The 19,107-nt window shown below is 33.7% G+C and overlaps 1 protein-coding gene across 1 annotated transcript in view; it reads right to left on the bottom strand.

Moving 5' to 3' along the window:
• The window catches only part of LOC129230170 (sodium channel protein 60E-like), a 205,024-nt gene that overhangs the window by 57,757 nt on the left and 128,160 nt on the right, over window positions 1–19,107 (bottom strand). Inside the window, exons 8-11 of the mRNA XM_054864572.1 lie at window positions 18,234–18,378; window positions 17,141–17,275; window positions 16,352–16,586; window positions 7,364–7,525 (exon numbers count right to left, since the gene is read on the bottom strand). Of these exons, the coding sequence (XP_054720547.1) occupies window positions 7,364–7,525; window positions 16,352–16,586; window positions 17,141–17,275; window positions 18,234–18,378 (677 nt within the window). The remainder of the gene's footprint in view (window positions 1–7,363; window positions 7,526–16,351; window positions 16,587–17,140; window positions 17,276–18,233; window positions 18,379–19,107) is intronic.

Here is a 19,107-nt window from a genome sequence, read left to right as displayed (position 1 = left end):
ACTAACTTAAACATATCTGGCTCCATGATATAGAAATGGCTTGATCGCTGCTTTCCCTTCGTAAATGATCGTCAAAAACGAAAACCTACAGAATGATAAAAAGACAAATTGAATAGCAAATTCGCACAATAATTAATTAGGAAAATTGAAGGATCACATTATATTCAAGGATTATAAATATTTATAGAGACTTGAAATGCATTAAGTGCATATAAAGCAAAGTTCTAGTTTTTTCAATTAACTTCTTAGGAAATAATATAAGTTCATACATATCTTAGAGGAAAACTATAATAGAAAACCACATTAGCATTTGGTAAAGCTTGATAAAAGTTCTGCCTTCTTATGCACACTGTACTGGAACAAAGGATTGTTAACTTTTCTACAATGTAAGTCTACTGCTACAGACAATTAACAATAAAAAGCTCTTTCCGATGTGATAGGTATCACACTAACTAATTAATAACAAAGTTTTCATCATAACTGTAAATATAATCACTTAATTAGGATATTTTTGGTTCAAATCTAAAAAAAAACATCGATGTTAGAAAAAATAGTTACCCTCAAATATCGTTTGGGAAAATTTCGCTGTTTTAACAAAAACATCGATGTTTCGAAAAATAGACATCGATGTCGCACCACTACTATAAATTAGAGCGATGCTTGATAAAGAAAAAAAGAAAGAAAAGAATAAATCACTTTCATCCCAAAGCCAACACATAGTGAACTATCTGCTTATTTTTCGTCGAAAGAGGTTAAAAAACCTTTAAAATAATGCCTTACATATGAAGTTTCATGATCTAATGGAGAAATTTTTTTCGTTCTCACAAAAAAAAAACCCTTTGAGAAATAAGATGTATGATATTAAACATAAGCATAATTTCTCTGTCTTCCTAAAAATTTTACCAAAAATAAGGCCGCCAGACATAAACAATTCTTAACGAATTCACAAATCCTTGACCAATTCAAAAAAGCTTAAACTCTTTAACCCTGACCAAAATTCAATAACCGTAATAATTATAGTCCTACTCTCTACGGCCCCATTACTCGCAGGAAGTCGCATTTTTTACACCCTAATGACAAAAATCTTTCGCGGAGTGTGGACGTGAAACGATTTTTTCTTTCTCCACCCACCTGAGATTTTCGGGCCAATAAGTTCCGCTCAAGCGATATGATTAAGAGCACTAGAACAATAGAATCGGACAGTGGTTGCTTGGTTATTAAAACCTTTAACCTTTCTGTCGCTATTTTTACAGTACATCTTTTTCGATACGTTTAAAAGGTCATGCCAGTAGTTTTGTGGACGTCTGAAAAAAGAATTCTTTGCTCTATCATATAATATATGTATATTTACATTAATCAATATCTGTTTCTAGTGTCAATGTAAAGTAAGATTGTGAAAGATTTCAAGGAGAATATATTAATCACAATGAATTTATTCTAAGCTGAATTAAAAAATGTTTTCACGGAGAAGAATAAATAAATAAACCTCCAAGCTTGTAATTTTTACAAATATACAACATTATGTAGGGAACTATACAAAGTTTGCTCAGATGACCTCTGCCGTAATTCTAATGTTACTTCAAAATAGGATTTATTTTAAATTAAAGCAACACAAAATTTTTAACGTCAACCAAAATATCCATCGACTTTCGGTTTTGAGAATGTTCTTTAGTATCTGTGTCACGGATGCTTTAATAGCTGGAACATCATTGTAAAAAGCTCCTTTCATTGCAGTTTTCAGTATCGGGAACTAAAAAAGGTGATAAATCAGGCAAATCAAGAAATTCTGGATCATTTTCAGCTGTTGAAACTATGTCTTTGCAATTCCTCAACACGATCGACTTTTTGATCTTGATTTTAATGTTGAAAAACAAAACGTGCACATATCTTTGTTTCATCTAAATCTTCTGTTAATATTTTGTACCTTGTACAATAAGATGAATTTAATTCTTCTGCCAGCATTGTCACAATGAAATTTGCATAGATAGTGATTTTTTCACCTAATATTTCAACTAACTCAGCTTGATTTGACGCTTCTGGACATAAATCATCATTTAAATAATAGCGGCCATTTTTACAACGTGTAAACCACATGTAAACTTGAGTGCGACTCTTCCACCAGTCGTCACCAACCAATGTTTTACCCAGTTAAAAAATTGCTCTCCGTTTCAATTTCTTTTTTACAACGCAAGCACATAAACTACTCTCATTCTAAAAGCCTTTTTTTAAATCCCTCAACCGTTGAGCATAAACTTCGCTTGGTTTCATAGAAGAAATATGAAGCTTTCTAATGCTGAAAACGTCCTCTAGATTACGTGACGTTTCTATGATTTAAATTAAAAGTTCGGTTATTTTTAGATCACACTGTGTGCATCTACATTCTACTAAAACATTTTCCAGACAATCCCTAAACACTTAAACCAGAAGTTCGTTGTGACCTTTTGATATCAAACATTGTCCACTTTCAGATTAACCATCCAATTAAAATCTGAGACAAAAAATAATGTACTTAATTTCGGCTGATCAAATAGAAATCGTTGAAAAAATATTACATATAAGGAATAAAACCATTGAGAAGGAATAGATGGAGAGAGTGCAACCCTACTATCCCGATACGGCAACAGTACCATGTGACCTGGGGAGCAATTTGGAGTTGACCGTAACCGCTGAAGAAGTTTTCATTAGCTGAAGCCATGCATGATAACAACCTTTAACTGTAGAAGGGAAAAATATTAATAGTAATAGTGCAGTATTCTAGCATTGTAAACTGTGAGGAAAAAGCCACATCAGGAGGTCCAGTAACTTTTCCCTAGCATGTACGAATGTTTTTTACTTCTAAATAAAGAAAAAATAACATTTATATGCATTCAACGAGTACATATTCCACAGTTGCCTATAATTTTTAAATTTTTGTACTTATTTTAGCTATAAAAGTTATAAAACATTGTATATCTTGAGTGCAAATAACATTTTAGTTCCATAAAAACACTTTTTACTTAACTAGTAATTATTTTAACGGCTCTTAAGCATTTTGTGTACATTTGCTTTGTTGACGAGTATCTTCTCGCCAAGCTCCTGTGAACAGCAGATGTGCAAGAATAAAGATTTGCTATTTTTATGCTTCAATTTAAATACTAGTATGCCTGCGTATTAAATCATTTCAAAACATTGATTACAATACATATGAATCCATAAATTTTCAGTCAATAACAGAACACTTTAAACTATTTGTACATGCCCGTCATTTCAGGGAATAAACATCAAAATACATGAAAAATGCAATTACATTATATTTTAAAATCCGGAAAGAAGTGGGGAGAGGGAATTTGAATAATAGGCCTGTATTTGTATCCGTTATTAATTAATTTATTTATTATTATGCGGTAAAGGAGTTGGAGCCAGAGTTGCTCTGATTTGTAGCTCCGACTTCATAATAAGCGCCGTCGCGTAGTCTGAAAAATATTTAATGCCAAAAGAGCGATTGCGTGCCAAAACGCGACAACTTAACAGCCAAAAAAGTCACCTGACCTGGGAAACATTGGATCCCAAGCTTATTTCACTGAGACATTTGTTATGGCTCCCTCCATTAGTATTCCTTCTCAATGAATAAAACGTAGATAAATCAATCATAGCAAAGGAGAATTCCACGAAATGTGGTTCTGACACCACCAAAAACAAAATTCACGTAATATAGAAACATCTTATTTTTTGACAAAGAAATATCTGTTCTTTTCAATTCCAGCATCAATTTTGTGTTTAAAATGTTTTTATATCAGATTTTCGCCTCATTTGATAGCATATAAGACGAAGTAAAAAAAAAAAAAAAAGCATTGTTAGTGAAATAAATGTAAGAGTCATTTTTTTACTCAATAATCAATTGTTTTTGGAAAAAAACTATCAAATATTATGAACACAGATGCTTTACTATAATTATTAGTCAATTAAAAAAAAACTACTTTAGATAAGTTTTTAATCCCTCAAAATATGCAGGTCACTTTTTGTTAGTTACACACGTAACGCAAAAAAAAAAAAAAAAAAGTTTTCCTCCAAGGTCGAATTGGGGGACTAGGAGAAAAATATCTCATTCCATAAAATAACTTGATACATAATACTTGTAACCAGACTTTCATCTTCAAATATTCGGCAGAAAATTTTTAACGGGGCTTTTTGAAAGATGTCCCACACGTAAAGCTTGATGTGAATGGTTTTCATTACGAGTTGGGTCTTTACATTTGAACGTGAGGGAAAAAAGTACTTTTTTTTACACATAATTCAACTAAAAATATTATGTGCTGGCACTAAATCCAAGACTCAATGAGTGTTAAAAAATAATGATAAAATATAATAAATAGATAAAAAGAACAAATCAAGAATTATTGTTTACATATCCAAAGAGCAATTTAAACTAAGTGTTCATAATCTGCATACTTCAAGATCAAAAGTAGTGTTTTAAGTACCTTAAATTGCACTTATATTTTTTGATAATTTTTTATTTTTGATAAAAAGTGAGTAAATTCTATTGACGATTTAAAATATTCCAAATCCTTTAAGTCACAGAATTATAGGTTAGAAGTTCGTGATAATTTATAAGCTTGACATTTACTATTTGATTCGTATACAAATAAAAATTAATTTCATCTTCATTCCTTATTTTGTGAAATTCTTTCAATTTAAGTATTTACTAGCTGCGCTGCCCGCCGTTGCTCGATCTACCTCAAAAATAATACTTGCGTAAAGTGGAGCATTTTCAACAATCAGGCTAAAATAAAAGAAAAAATAGCAGTAGGTTTTCCGTCAATGTGTAGAAATGAGCAAATTTATGCCTCAAAATTAAACTTTAGACGTTTTTGGCTTTTTTTTAATTAAAAAAATGTTATCATTGTTGCTGATAGGCCTCACGCGATCCTGTTTTACAAATTTTCTGGAAAAAAAAAAGAAAAAACCCTAAGGGGGTTCACTCCCTCCCCCCATAGAGAGCGAAAGTACCCCTATGTGTATTCTTGAGCATCAAAAGACGGACCTCTGTGTCAACTTTGGCAAAGATCCGATGTAAATTAAACTTGAATATTGAAACCCCCTGTGGAGGGGGGGGGGTCAAAACCCAGGGGAGAAAAATTCCCATGTGAGTTCCTGAGCACCAAAGAACCTCTGTGCGCAATTTGACAAAGATATGACGTAAACTGTGGATTTTTATTAGGAAATCTCCTTCAAATGTTGCACGCGGTCCCACACGTAACACTCTAATGTCACACACTTCCATTCCCGCAATCCCCTGATCCCGAATCTCGCGGGATCATGATATTTAGCGGGATTTCGAGCAAAATCCCGCAAAGAATTTCTATGCAAACGTTTCCCAATTTTTGCCGTCCATCACACACACAAATGAATATTTTACAAGTTTCATCTGAAGTTTTAATCACCTTCCTGTCTATCTACAAGAAGAGCAAGAAAACCTTTATGCCTCATATGATGAACGGTAGATTTATCATTCAAGAAAACAAAAATAATAAACAATACATAATAGAAAACAATAATAAACAGAGTATATTTTTCCGAGAATGAATTGGTATTCTTATTCGAAGTTTCAGTACTCATTCGTTCAGCAATTGGTAAAATGCGTAAAAACCATATACCTTTTCGAAAACCATCGCTAAATATTTCAACTCTGAAAATTGGACTTGAGAAAAAAAATGACAGTGTATTACCAAGTCCAAAATCCGCTGGAGTAGCCTGAATGCAATGCTGGAGCGCTTCTGTAAATTTGGGGAATGCATTTGAAACCTTTAACTTACTAAAAGTGCACAATATTTTTTTCTGAACAAGAGAGCAATGAAAAACCAGATATTTTTTATTTATGCTCTCTGGCTTGTAGAAATTACCTGTCGATATCTTTGTCACAGTGGAGCTAATAATATAAATGTCGGTGGTTCCTTGAAAATTATGTTGGATAAATTAGCTGATCAATCTTCAATATATTCGGCGCTACTCTAAATGAGGAGATAGAAACTTGGATGAAACACTAGATGACTCGAATGACAGCGCAGTAAGTTAAGTTGCTCAAGTTTTTGTCTGTCTCTTGAAATTGAGAGGTAAAATTAGCGAAATTCTTCAAAAACGTTTACAGAGACTACGACCCACATGCAGAGTTCACCCCCTGCTGTAAAGAATCAAATGCACTGATGCAATGACCAACGTTAATGAAGCAACAAAAACAAGTTTAATTAGATAGAGTAATACAGAAATCAAACGTTCGAAATTTGAAGTTCATGAGCAAAAACCCCCAATATGACACCCATAAGAAAAGAAAAATCTATTTTATAAGGTGATAAAGTGAATCGAGATCTTTTGCAATATATGTCCCTAATTATTTAATCTCAAAAAAAAAAAAAAAAAAAAAGTACAACTTTTTCTATTTGACATAAAAATTTTAACTTTTAAAAGAGTAAAGTCAATCCCGCGGGATCCCGGGATCCCGCATGATTGGCTCCTTAGAATCCCGAAATCCCAAGTGATTGAGAATAGTGCGGAATTGGAAATCCTACAAACGTAATGCTAAGAAAATATTTTTTGTTGCTATTGTATGAGCTTCAGGAAAAAAAAAAGTGGAATATTTACTCAGTATACTTAGACGCATGCACAAAAAATACTGTTCATTTACTTTTTAAAGCTTTACAGTAAATTACAAAATAGCATGAGCTATATCTAATTTTCACACACGTAACGCTGTATTTAAAATTGTATAAAAATTTTTAGAATTGTCCTATACGAAAATAAAATTGCCACATAAAACCTCTTGCATATCTTCGGTTAATCCAGTAGAAACTGCTACGAAATATTGTTTAAATATCATATTGGTTTAAATTGTTATTTGCAACGAAATCGTGTCAAAAAGTCACACACGTAACGCTGGAATGGCACTAAAGTTTTAAGTTTATTACAGGAAACATGAAACAAAATGTAACCTTATTAAATGAATGAAATACCAACGCTTTGATGGTCAAAAATTGCAAATTACTGGAGACACGTGTTTCGAAGGAATACATTCTTCGATGCAAAGAAGTGCGTTTTCCTCAGTTGACTTTTCATCTAATAGCTTACACTTTTTTTTTTGTAGAAAAAGGTGTTCCTTATAACACCTAAACACGTGTCTGCAGTAATTTGAAATTTTTGTGCATTAAAACGTTGGTATTTCATTTATTTATTTTTCAGGCACAAAAGTATTTATTCGTTATTACGTAAACGTTTTTAGCAAATATTTCTCTCTATTTTCAACACATCACGTAATCTATATTTAAATTTTTATTGAAATAAACATTATAGTAAAGGAATTCCAGATTACACACCGATCTTCTTGGTGGGTGACCTTGGGTTCGCCCCATGGCTGGAAGCTGTCCTCCTGTGCTAATCACAATGTCAGGAGCTTCTTCCAGACAAGTTCGCTTTGTCCTACTGGAAGAACGGTGGTGCTGTTCCGCATCATCTTCATCTTCCTCATACAATGTTTCTCCAGGAGCGAAGGTGCGTCCTTCAAGAAGTAAATAACCATAACATAAACTGCGAAGGCGTTTTAGGCCGTGGGTGGACTCATGCTTTAGGGATAGATTCATGGGGAAAACAATATAAGGCTTGTTGGAACAGGGGAAAAGTTAGTATTCTTTGCATCCAAAACAGGTAACCAAAGGTAAGATCGTTTAGCAAAAGGTGAAATGATATTTACACCAGACCATTAGCAACATACTTAACGGTATATCTGCATGAAACCACTAAAAATCACTTGCTAAAAAGAATTTGGGAGGTTAACATTAAGCCACTAATGATTTCCTATTTTCTTAACAAAAGCAAACAAATATTAATATTTTACCCCAACAACTCTTTTCCAACATGCAATACACCGACAGCACGGTTTATCAAGAGACTGTAGTTTCGTCCTTGTTTGGACTCATCAGTCTGAAATAGGGAATAACTGAGCTGGAGGCGGATGTGTCGGTATATTGCATGTAGTTCTGCCTTAGTACTTTTGGGCGGTAACTTACTGCTTAATACCCAAGCTTTACCTTCAATTTACGAGTTGAAATGCACCATGTCAGCGATCACTCGCTGATGAGATAAATGTACTTTATTTACCAGTTTGTTGGTACCCTCAGCTTCAATGAGATGACATCTGCTTCCAGCTCGGGTATTCCTTATTCCAGACAACCGAGTTCTAATAGAACGAAACTGCAGTCTCAGGATGTGATAACAGTACTGTCTGCTATATTGTATGTAGTTCTAAAACTTTAGCTCTGGCTTTTGGGCCGGTAAGGGAGAGTGTTGCACCTTGGGACACTTTTCATGTTTTAATTTTTAACGTCAATAATTTGAATCAAATTTAAAATCTAAAAGTCACATTAAAATACCTCAACTGACTTTTATGTAATATTTTTTTCTTAATTGAGACAGTTTAAAAATAAAATATTGCCAGCAATTTAAAGTAAAGGTTCCAAGCTGTCCCAAGGTACAACATCCTAGTGTACTTTGGGACACATCCTGTTTTACTATGTGAAAGTCTTCATGATTCAGAAAACAGCCATATACTTAAACCAGTTTTACACCAGAAAAAAAAAATCATGGTAGTTTCATTTTTTCGTGGTAGTGAATCAAATCATGAATAATTAATTATGAAAATTGAATTACGAATTATTATCTAACATTAAATGTGTTTAAAAAACTGCATAAGATTAGAACATTGTTCTACGTTCCTAAGCATATCTTAATTATGAAGAACCATGCATATGTTATACCTTGGAACGTGTCCTAAGGTAAAAAATGTTCGGCTGTTCCAAGGTACAATCACCACGTGGTTTAAGAAAAACCAAAATAATGGTCAATCTAGATGAACTATCATTATTTTTTCATAACCAAAATATTTAAAGTTCTTCTCTTTTATAGCAGAATAAAATGCAGTTGATTAAATTTACAAATACAAAGACAGAAAATGAAATAAAAATAATATTTACTTTGGAGTCATGAAAATTTATTTCTCTCACAAAATCGTCATTTTTTCTCATTCGATGCTAATTTTTACTATGGCACCATTTAGTGCTGAAGGTTACTATTAGAGGTTACAAAAACATGGCTGCTAAAAATTGATTCTTAGAAATTAGCAGTGTCCCAAGGTACAACACTCTCCCCTAACTTACAGCTTAACTCTTTTCCTTTTTGGCTTGAGGATTTTTAAGTTCTTTTTATGTCAGGGATCATATACGGATCCTCTGTATGAAAGATCGCAATTGTAAGCCCTAGAACAGACCACATGGGACTTGACAAAATTTTTGAGGGAGATGAATTCCTTGTATATTAAGAAAATATTTGACTCGGAGCAAAGGCAAATGCATCTCAAACTTGGAATTTTTGGGAGACGACCGAACTGAATGAACCCTCTACCAAAATGAACTCAGAATTTTAACCAATGATGTGTCTTCGAGAACATGAACAAACACTACATCTAACAGAGGAAACATTTAGCATCATTAAAAATACATTTTTCGTAATAATTAAGAATTATTGAAAATGATAAAACGTTATAAACACTTCAAATATTAATTGATATCTACTGATGCTCAATAAATTATTCATTTAATATTAAGCACATTTTGATTTTAAATGTATAGTCAAGCACTATGCGGGCAGAGCCCTTTTCTTTATAAAAAATAAAAAACAGAGAGAGAGGGAGCCCAATAGTATTCGGAACTTAGTTTCATGTGTGAATAGCCTGAATTTATTACGAGAAAATTTACATAGATTAAAAAAAAAAAAAAAAAGTGTAGGAGCTGAGCTCTAGTGAGCTCCCATGTAATCTAAGCCCTACATGCGGGTTAAGGTAAGGGGGAAAATTTAAATAGTTTATCTCATTTATTCATACATGTTTTATTATAAACTAGTCGTACCCGCACGGCTTCGCCCGTAATAGAAAATTAAAAGGTGTTTTGGTTCGCCTGTATATTTACAAATAATGTATGGTGAATTTTCTCGCCAATTGGCTTGTACCGACGTTACAGTTCCACGTTATGATAATTTCGTATCTCGCCAATTGGCTTGTGCCCATGTTACGGTTCCACGTTATGATAATTTCGTAATTTATGATAGTTTTTTTCTTAAAATTGGAATAAAAAAAGAACCACATCGAATTTTCGAAAAATCGCTTCGAGGTGCACACTCCCATGCTACATACTAACTTTGTGCCAAATTTCATGAAAATCGGCCGAACGGTCTAGGAGCTATGCGCATCACAGACATCCTACAGATATCCTACAGACATCCTCCGGACAGAGAGACTTTCAGCTTTATTATTAGTAAAGATATCCAATTAGATTTATTCATTCATCAGGGTTGCCACCGAGTTATGCTTCCGAAAATAGTCGTTTTAGTAGACACTCAAATGAAGAGTCTGAAAAATAGTCGCCAAAAATAGTATCTAAAATAGTCTCACATTGTTTTCTAAATATTATAAATATAATCACGCTACAAATACTTTGATAAACGGACATACCTCAGGTGCATGGTATGCAAGCGGTGTTCCAGACATGGTTTTATATCAATCTTATTTCAATGATAAGAAAGTGAAAGTTATGCATGTATTAGACTAGAGATATTTATAAAACGAAGAGAAAATTTTGCAGTCGCTAATTACTTTTTTAAAATGGTTCAAAACATAAAAGTAAAAAAACTTTTTTTCTTTCTAGTACTAATTAGCCACTTATATGTCTTAAATGAAGTAACGTAACATCCCTATTATTCTGTATACCCATTAAACAAAGCAAAAGGTTTGCCAATTTCACTATATGATTTGATGAATTATCCATTTACGTTTACTTTTTTACTATATTTTTTACATTTTAGTCGCTTTGAGACTGAAATAGTTGCAGTTTTTTTTTTTAACAAAATAGTCGTTTTTACCTGAATTTAGGCTAAAATAGTCGTCAACTCTTCAAAAAAACCGCACAGTCGCTTTTTTTTAGTAGTCAGTGGCAGTCTCGCATTCACTTATAAATTCATTCATTAATTCATTTACATTAATTCCTTTGTTGAATTAATTTTAATCTGTAATTCACTAATTTATTCACTCATTTAATTGTTCAACAGTAATCCATTCATTCATCTCTTATTTAAATTTTTTACTCGTTAATTCATTTTCTTATTTTTTCAAAGATTAATATTTTTACTATCGGAATAGGGAAAATTTCACTTCAAAAATATTTTTGTTATGACTTTGCCCGTTCATGAAGCAAAGTGAGAATTTTTCACTTTTATTTGATAAGATCGACAGAACGAAAAATAACATTGCAATGCAAGCTTTTTGATGAAATACATTGTTATTTCTTTTACGCGCAGAAATTTCCAAAATAAATTTCTAATTTGTTCATTTGGAAAACCTTTACACGTCATCTATTTCATTGTGTTACGAGTTAGTTAAGTGAAATTTCGTCAAATGTAGTTTGACAAGTCTACCAAATTTCTGCTGTTCAAGCGCTGCATAAATCCAGAATAGATAAATTATTCCCTTTACTATTCCAGTTGTGTTTTATTTTACGCTTGCGAGCTTTTTCGACTCAGAATACATTTGCATTTCACTTTCGCCATGAGGAATGCCATTTATATTAAAAAGGAATACGGTGTAATATAACTTTGTTGACCAATGGAAAAAAAAAGAAAGTAACCTAACGTAATTGAATTATTAAGAATCATTACAAGGACATTTATTAAATCGAAGGTCGGCAGTAGAAATAGAAACATATTTAGTAGGCTTGAAACCAGTTACGTAGTAAAACAAAACATCAGGGAATACTATAGTTAGATCTCTTTGGGGGGACATATATCATTTAAACTATGCTTGAGCTGTATTATATTGAGCTTTTATTTCGGGTATAGCTATACATAAACGACTTATTAAGAAAAATTTAGATGGATTACTATATTGCCGAAATAAATATTAAACTGCAATGTAACCGAAAACAGGAGATATATTTTTTAACTCATTATATTACAACAATACAATAGTATCTACGTATTTTTTTTTCGTTTAAACGTATTATACAGAAAACGTTCTTACTTGATTTGATTAGATTTTTTTACTTACTTTAATGCGAAATTAGTTTTGAATGCTTATTTTCTTTATATTTTTTTGAACACATTTGAACAGTTTGTAAATCCTATTTACAATAATTACTTACACATTGAAAAAAAAAGTAATCTACTTTAAACTATTATTTCAGCTTAAAGATTAAATGAGTAACTTAAGAGAAACGAAAACAATACAATTAATATGAAAACGATAACAAACTCATTTTTTCAAATTGTTAGCCATCATGCTTTAGTGAAGTCCAATTATTATTGAAGTATTTTATCTCTTGAAATTATATGTTTTGAATAAATTTGGGTCATAAAATAATGAGAGAGAGCGAGAGATAGACAGAAAAATGACTGCAATTAGAATATCACACACGAAAAGTAGGCTTGTTTAGTTCAGAAGTAAGTTCTAGTTTCATCTGTCAAAAAACACAAGGTAGGTCTCCAGTTTATGCTAATCTATCACTCAAGTACCGACGATGATCTGATTCAATATCTATACCAACGTTCCGACAGCCGTCTATTTTTAGAACCTTATTGGAAATCCTGGCATCTAATTATTACCACTTCAACAAATAGATGTAGTAATTGAGCAGAAATACATTAATGGTAGATTAATGATATGTATTGCAGGAGAAATGACCTGTAATGATTCCAAAGCACGCCATGAGTTAAGAATCAATCAGTAATCAAGTCGAGTGCGTAACTTAATCATTAAAAAGAAACGTTTTAATCTGAGCCTAGATATCGTAAAGTTCAACCACGACCTAACCCGTGACTGTTGAGGTGTTTTTATTTGCTAAGTAAATAATGAGGTGGGATGAAGAACAGTTTAGCATTATACAGGGTGTTTCAAAATGAATAGCGGGGTTTTAACATGTTATAATATTTATTACACCAAACTTACAGCCACAAGTGATATATCAAATGAAAGAGAAACTCAAACAGTTTTTTGTTTGTTGGCATCAGTGCGCATGCGCGTGGAATGTTTCTACTGCAATCCGCTAGAAAGCGCTTGTAGCAAAGATGGCGACTGAAGAACAGAAAGCGTTTTGTGTTTTATCTTTCAGCAAGATGGTGCGCCGCCTCACTGAGATACGCGATTGGCTTAACCTAACTGTACCCGACCGCTGCATTGGCCGTAAGGGGCCTATTGACAGGGCTTGTTACCCATGGCCTCCACGGTCACCCGACCTAGCGCCGTGTGATTTCTATCATTGGGGGTTTATTAATGACTGTGTGTATGTGCCTCCACTGCCAGCCGACCTTCCCGAATTAAGGAACAGGATTGAAACAGCTGCTGCAGTAATTACTAATGAGACACTCATCAAAGTTTGGGAAGAACTCGCATATCGTCTTGACGTGTGCCGAGTGACGAATGGTGCTCACATTGAACACTTGTAGGCTATTATGTAAAACTGTTGGAGTTTCTCTTTCATTTGATATATCACTTGTGGCTGTAAGTTTGGTGTAATAAATATTATAACATGTTAAAACCCCGCTATTTATTTTGAAAAACCCTGTATTTTCTGTGCACTCCACAAAATTTAACAATTCAACGCAAGAACATTTCCTGTGACATGTGTATTATTTATCTAAATACAACTGAAACAATACTGTGAAAGATGTACATGTAAATATAAAGCCATATCATAGCCTCAGAGCGACAGTAAGACATCTAATCCCCAATTTTGCCACGAACCATCTCTAATATGCAACTCATGTAACTTCAATCAGTGTTGAATATCCTGTCGGAACGTCCAGTTTTTAATCATATTCTTTTCAAAATTTTCAATCAGCTCCATCCATCTTTGAAGGAACTGCTCTTGCGCTAAAAAACCTAATCAAACCAACCAAGCCCCAAAATAACAGTCAGGTATCATAACATTTCTCTAAGGTGACGATATATCGCACTCCGCCAACGAAAGTGATAACTAAAATTTTAGAAACAAATACTAACTACTAAAATCTAAATTTAAATCTAAATTTAAATTTTTGGTTTCTGTCTTTAAAGTTTTTTCTTGACACTAAACTCGCACAAAGGTAGCTTACATAACTGATGCGCGATAGTGTAAAAACGATAGTGAGACATCGATTAAGTTTCATAATTTAGAAGAAAATTTTTCGAGCTTCAACATTATTAATTTAGACAACAAAAACTAATTAATAAACATCATATATCACATTGTAATTTTGCTACGCGTGTTGTAATATTTGAGACTAAATCACTTAAAACTACTATTGTGTAAAACCTTGATTTTCTCCAATACTCTATTTTTTTGAGCAATCACATTGCTTATTGTTCTCATTTGACTGTTTTTGGCACCCTATGATTTATTTAATTCCCCCCCCCCCGCCATCCTCAGCAGCACCACCGTCGACCAGCCCCTTCCGATGCTGCTCCTCTAGCGAAAACCGTCTCCAGGTTGGGTCTATATCCTACACAGACATGCATACACACACGCACACAAACACACACGCCTACATACACACACACTAGTGATTGCGAAAAACATAATATGAATTAAAGATGTCAACATTCAAATTAATTTCTTTTTTTGAGCAATCACGATTGCTTATTGCCCTCACTTGACCGTCTTTGATGTCCGGTTCCTTTTTCGTATTGGACCAGGGGCCTCTGCAGTACCACCGCTCACCGTCCTATGCAGGCGCGGCGCCTCTGGTCCTGAGCTATCCGCTTCTCCTGGTTGGAGGCGTCCATGTCCTACACACACGCACACTCACAAACATTCACTCACACACGTCTACGCGCATACACACAGGTCTACGCACACATACAAGCCTACACACACAACTATGCACACGTAACCGCCCAGGAGTAGGGTCAGGCTTGGGGGGACAGGAGCCGTTTCTAGAAACAATTACTCCAATGAGTAGGGTCCTGTAGCAGTTCGTGATTGCGAAAAATATAATTTGAATTCAAAATTTCGGAATTCAAATTAATTTTCTTTCTTTTTTTTGAGCAATCACGATTGCTAATTGTTTTCATTTGACCGTCCTTGATGTTTGGTTCCTTTTTCAACCCCACCGTCCTCTACAGGCGCGACTCCTCCCGGTAGCCTCTGCTTCTGGTCGGTGGCGTCCATGTCCTACACACACGCACGCCCATACACACACACGCCTTTACACACATACACTACACACACGCCAACGTACATACACACAGGTCTACACATACACAACTATGCACACGTAACCGCCCAAGAGGAGGGACAAGAACCGTTTCTAGAAACAAGCGAGTGGGGTAGTGACCAATGAGTAGGTGCTGTCGCAACTCGTGATTGCGAAAAACATACTTTGAATTCTAAATTTCAGAATTCAAATTGTTTTTTTTTAATTTTGAGTTGCGTCACTTTTGTTTTCAGGGTGCGATATGTGAACATTACAAAGCATTTGAATGCTAAAGCACAATTCTTCTGCCTGGTCAATGGTGAAGAGTCAACATTCAAAATTACACGCAATGAAACGGGCATAAAAGTTGGATTTGTTGTTACGAACACTTTTAATTCCCAAATCGCATCAGAGTGAGTGTTAGATTTCACCATAAAACTTATACACATTGTAACAAACATTAGATTATTTCTACATAGAAAACAAAATAACGTAATTTATAATCAGTAGCAGGTGAGATAAGTTGTCTTAAATTCCAGAAAATTCTGGATTTTGCATTCAAATGTGTTGTAAAGTTTACATATCTGGTTTTACATCTAGGGGTGAGGGTGGGGGGCATTTTTTGGACGTTTTTCTGTTTCACAATATAAAATACATTTTTTCATTTTATTTTCTCATTTTTTTACTAGCCATAATCTTGCATCTAATCCTTTCAAATGTGTATGCTCAAAGATAAGGAGATGTGACAAAATTAAAAATATATGTATTAAAAAATCCTCCACATGTGCCCCTACATGGAGTACATTTGGACATGCTTGGTGCACATTTGGGCACCAAAAATAAAACTGTTAATGATTTAAAATTGCAAAGACAAACGGCTTGAATTCATATGAAAAATAAATTCTCTTTTCATTCTCCCTAAACTGCTGGGTTAAACTGTTTTTATTTTTTATTTTTTAATACAATATTTAATGCTTCTTGAAGACATGTTTCCTATGGATTGATAATACATAACCACTAATGCTCAGAATATCATAAAAAAACAACAATATCTAACACACCAATGAAAGGGTAGTGATATCAATAACCAAGAGTAAACGTGGGGGAAACTTACTTGAATTTCGGAATGAATTTCGATGGGAAGCGTTTTCCGAAATTTCATTCCTACGTACTTGGATTCGATTTGGAGTGTTTCCTGCTCCCCTTCTGGGGCTGCACCAACGCTGAGGCTGACGAGATCGTCTGCGAAACGTCGGATGAAGCATTCGAGATCGCATCTTGATGGCCAGTAGTGTGGAATACAAGCGAGTGGGCAATCCAACCGTAAAACGTTTAATTTTATCTTGTTCCTTAAAAAGAAAGGAAGAGAAAAAATCCCATACAGTCATACGTTATCAAACATAAATTTATTGACACTTTATTAATACTATGGTTATTTATTTTCCATTTATTTTCAATTAATTATTTTTATTTAAAACTTTTCGATTTCACCTCTCGCGCATCCACAGAACCGAAAACGAATAAAAGTTGCATGATGTAAAATTCGTGCTACATTTGGCGTCAATCATTATTACGAGACAAATCTATGGCAATAAGTTTTAGAAAATTATTTCCATCATTCATTTTGTGCATTTATTTATTATCGGCTTTATGTTGGTTTTGAATCCAAGACTGAGTTCGATACACATGTAACGATGTTAAGAGAGACGGGGTGGGAAAGAGGGGAAAAACTGTTTTAACATCTTGATTTACTGTAGAAAAATGGTGATAAGTTTATTTGAGCGTTCGAAAACAAAAATAAGTCATGTCGAAAATTCTCTCACTTGGCGTTTCTTTTCTTATTTTTAAATAGTTGCTTATTTATTAATTTTAAAAAGATTTGAGTGAAATACTTGTCCATTACTCTGAGAGTAGTTGCTGCTTCCTCTTCGTAAGCGATGGCGACGACAGCAAGCGTTAAATTTATCAGGTAGAAGGATCCAAAGAAAACTACCAGCATGAAGAAAAATACGCTCGTTGGTCCAGTAGCAGCGTTGATCTGGAATGGAATATTTTTTTTAATTCATGCAAAATTTCAAATTAATTGAAGAAAACAAAAATGAAAAACGTAAAATACTGAAGCGTTACCATTCATGCGTTCAAGAAATCTAGACTAGAAGAGTTTTCTTGTTTGAACGTGCTAATCTCAGGAACTATTGGTTGGGATTGAAAAATTCTTTTTGTGTTGAATAGTCTATTTACTAAAGAAGGCTATAGGCTATATATTTTTAAAAAAAATATGATTGACCGAAACATTTGTAATTGCAAATTAAATGTTTAATTAATTGCTTAGTTCTATGAATTCCTAATAGATGGCGGGGTAAGTAAACTCATCGAGAGGGTGCTGACCGACAGTGTCGATTCCTGCGAGGAACCATGCCACGCGCCTCAGACGCGTGGTCGGCTACGCTATTGTGGGACTCTTGTGGTCAGCGAACTGAATTCTGAATGCGTTTTTTTTTCCCGATATTCAGGTACATAATTTGTTTTTTTAGGATTTTTCTATTGGGGTTTGCTTCCTTATTTCTTCAACTTTGTTTTTGTTCTTATAGTTGAAGATGATTTGATTTGTCGCATTATTCAATTGTGATTGTTCTTTATAACGTTTTTCTTATAGTATTGTTCATTTGGCGAAACATTTTGCATTGCAGAAAAAAACCCGCTTCACTTGCTAAAGGTCAGGGCTACGGTACCATGATTACTTTGGCGCCTTAAGCGATAAACTATACAGTTGAAGGATTACTTTGAGTTTTGAAGATAATGTTAATCTTTTTATGTGTTTTGGCGAATAGTTTTAAGTTCCAAAGATACTCTAATAGGTTTTTTGATGCGTGAAGATGGATCCGAGCAAAAAGTTACATTTTAAAGTTTTTTTTAATTGAGAATCTATACCTAACTGAAAGATAAAAAAAGCGACTATTGTATCTCAAGTAAAATGAAAAAAAAATGAACCTTACTTTGTTATACACGTCTTCCCAAAAGTCAAGAGTGATGAGTTGAAAAGTAGTGAGCAAAGCCCATCCGTAAGAATCAAAGTTGGTGTAGCCGAAGTTTGGGTTTTCATCAATTCCAGGAAGGCAAGTGTAGTTTTCTGGACAGTGTCTACATGAAGAACATAATTCAAGAACAACTATTCAACCATAAATGTTTATTTCAAAACTAAAAAATCGCCTGTCATGGTATGACGGGTGAAAATTGTTTCCACATTTAAACGAAGCAATTGCGCGTTTGTTGTTATTTTTCTAGTTGAAATTTTAACCCTTACTCCAGTGGATTAACTCAAAACTCTCAGATTGCGTTCTTTGTTGAGCACTATTTTGTTTCTTCACTCACCTAAAATGATAGTCTTACCAGTAAAACAGTTAAGTTACCGGACCCAGTTCAGCCTTGTCAAAATAAAGCATTTCCCTGCATGTCAAACATTATCAAAAAATATAATCAAATTATCATGCCGTGGCGCAAGTTTCACTGTTGGTGACGTCAGCGTTTCTCGAGCAGTGAATTCGTTATTATATATATATATATATATATATATATATATATATATATATATATATGAGGATATGAATACTTGAGTAATTGTAATTAAGACGTTCCTTATTTGCTCACTGTAAATGAAAATGTTATTTCACGTAAGGTGTTAAAAACCTGGAATTTAAGAATAACAGAAAACTTTATAGTTTATAGGTCCAGTTAAAAAAAAAAAAAAATAGTAACAATTAAACTAATTGGACCTACAACTGTTGTATAAGAATACCTTGATCCCCACTTGTGACAACTTCAAATACCTGGGAGTGACGTTTGATCGTAAACTGACATGGAAACCCCATG

The sequence above is a fragment of the Uloborus diversus genome, chromosome 9 (genome assembly GCF_026930045.1).
Source record: "Uloborus diversus isolate 005 chromosome 9, Udiv.v.3.1, whole genome shotgun sequence".
NCBI lineage: Eukaryota > Metazoa > Arthropoda > Arachnida > Araneae > Uloboridae > Uloborus > Uloborus diversus.
Note: the sequence above shows the minus strand (reverse complement) of the source record. Positions and strands in the feature narration are given on the sequence as shown.